At 38.3% G+C, this 1911-nt stretch overlaps 1 protein-coding gene across 1 annotated transcript in view; it reads right to left on the bottom strand.

The window, feature by feature from the left end:
• Positions 1–857: 857 nt before the first annotated feature.
• The window catches only part of LOC117948055 (lysine-specific demethylase 9), an 8292-nt gene continuing 7238 nt past the window's right edge, over positions 858–1911 (bottom strand). Inside the window, exon 8 of the mRNA XM_034877503.1 lies at positions 858–898. Coding sequence (XP_034733394.1) covers positions 858–898 — 41 coding nt within the window. The remainder of the gene's footprint in view (positions 899–1911) is intronic.

Consider the following 1911-nt stretch of genomic DNA (forward strand, 5'->3'; position numbering starts at 1 on the left):
GAGTCACGGTTTGGTATTTGAATACTTAGCCCTAACCATTCTACTCTATAACAAATAAACCTCGCCGTATAAAGTGAGGCAAACTGTATACATAACAAGGCACAGAGATGTGGTCAGTGCCATGGTGAAGCAAAGGCAGGATCACTACAAAATAAAGGCCTCTGGGGAGGTTGAGATGAAATAACTGATCAGGAACCTCCAGCGACCATGTTCAACAGGAAGTAAAATGAATGAATGAATTATAAAAACAAATCACCTTTTCTGGATTTTGGGGGTTATTTTGTGTCTCTGCTGCTTCCACACGCACACAAAACTATCCATGCTGTTTTGAGTGAGATATGCAAGTATATATATGAGTTTCTGAATGTCCTCTGTCTTCAGTCTCCGGGTGAGCTGTTCAAAATCTGCACGGCTTTCTACTTCACTAGCCGAGACAAAGTCAATACACACTAGTTAACTATCATCTCCAAAAGAACTACTTCCTGTCCCTGTTCTGCAGGTATTCCACAAGTGGCCCTCGTCTAGAAGAAGTCTCCCAGCTAATTCAGCCTTGGACTGATCAAAGAAAGACTTATCAGGCTGATGGGATCTTACAGCTACTGAGCACGTGCAACTCCCAACAAAGATAGTATAGGAGTAAGATGTACCACTTTGTAGCTAAAACAGAGACCTAAACACACAGGGTGAAAACAGGATCTGCAGCAAAGGCAGGATCACTACAAAATAAAGGCCTCTGGGGAGGTTGAGATGAAATCACTGATTTAGAGTGACCATGTTCAACGGGAAGTTAGAAGATATTTTAGGACAGATTGCTTGGAAAGGAAAGCGGAATTCACTGACAACGCTTCAGTCTTGGATCATTTTGTAGGCCTCCTCTTTATTTCGGACTTTGCTGCAACTATGAGAAATAAACAGGAATTCGCAGAATCACACCATTACACTCACACACAACCACAGTAACCCACTACGACGATGCCTTCATCCCCCATCACAGAGACATCACCTGCTAAAACCAAAGGTGAGAATTAATTCATGTGCAATGAGAATTGCAGTGCAGCGACAGCACTCACATTTTCCCAGCTGTAACATCAACGTATTTACAGTCCACAATTTGAAGACATACTCCTCCCCTGAAGAAAAGATTGAAACCATTATTGCATTAGTGCAATAGCCATAATTCCTTTGTCATTTGGAGGCGCTCATATATTAAGATAATAGTCTTAAATATTAATCACTGGTTATGAACCTGTGTTCATATGTTCTGCTCAGTCTTAAGAAAAATAAATAATCAAATACAATATCAACAGTAAGAAAAAGGGAAGCGTATAAACAACTTATAAAGCTGACACATTTTTATATTATTATAACATAATAATATAATATTATTATTATATTTATTTTAGTTTAATTAGATCATTTTAAAATCCCAAGTTTCAAACCAATGTTGTTTTTTATCTGGCTGTAACCAATCCAGGAAATTTAATATTAATTTTGAGCTTCTTTTTTTTTTTTTTTTTTAAATGACAAAGGCCCAGCATTACGGACAAAAGACAATGTCCCCAATCTATAAAACTAAGTAGACTGTATCTTCTGGATAAGGTTAGTCTAAATGTCCCTGTCAGTGAAATGAATAGAACAGTAAATATCATGCTTCCAGAGTAGTCATATATTATTTATGTAAACAATCTTTCTAACTGCCACAGACGTCATAGCTCAAGAAACAGCGGAGCCTTGAAAATACATTAAAATAGGTCTCTTACAGTAAAGCTTGATATATACTGTAGTTACACTCCTAGTGTAGCAGATCAACGCTAGTGTGTCTGCATTGTTCTAGCGTACCTCTTTATGAGAATAGCAGAGCCGGTGTGTGTGTGTGCGTGTGTGTGTGTGTGTGTGTGTGTGTGTGTGTGT

The sequence above is a fragment of the Etheostoma cragini genome, chromosome 7 (genome assembly GCF_013103735.1).
Source record: "Etheostoma cragini isolate CJK2018 chromosome 7, CSU_Ecrag_1.0, whole genome shotgun sequence".
Lineage (NCBI taxonomy): Eukaryota > Metazoa > Chordata > Actinopteri > Perciformes > Percidae > Etheostoma > Etheostoma cragini.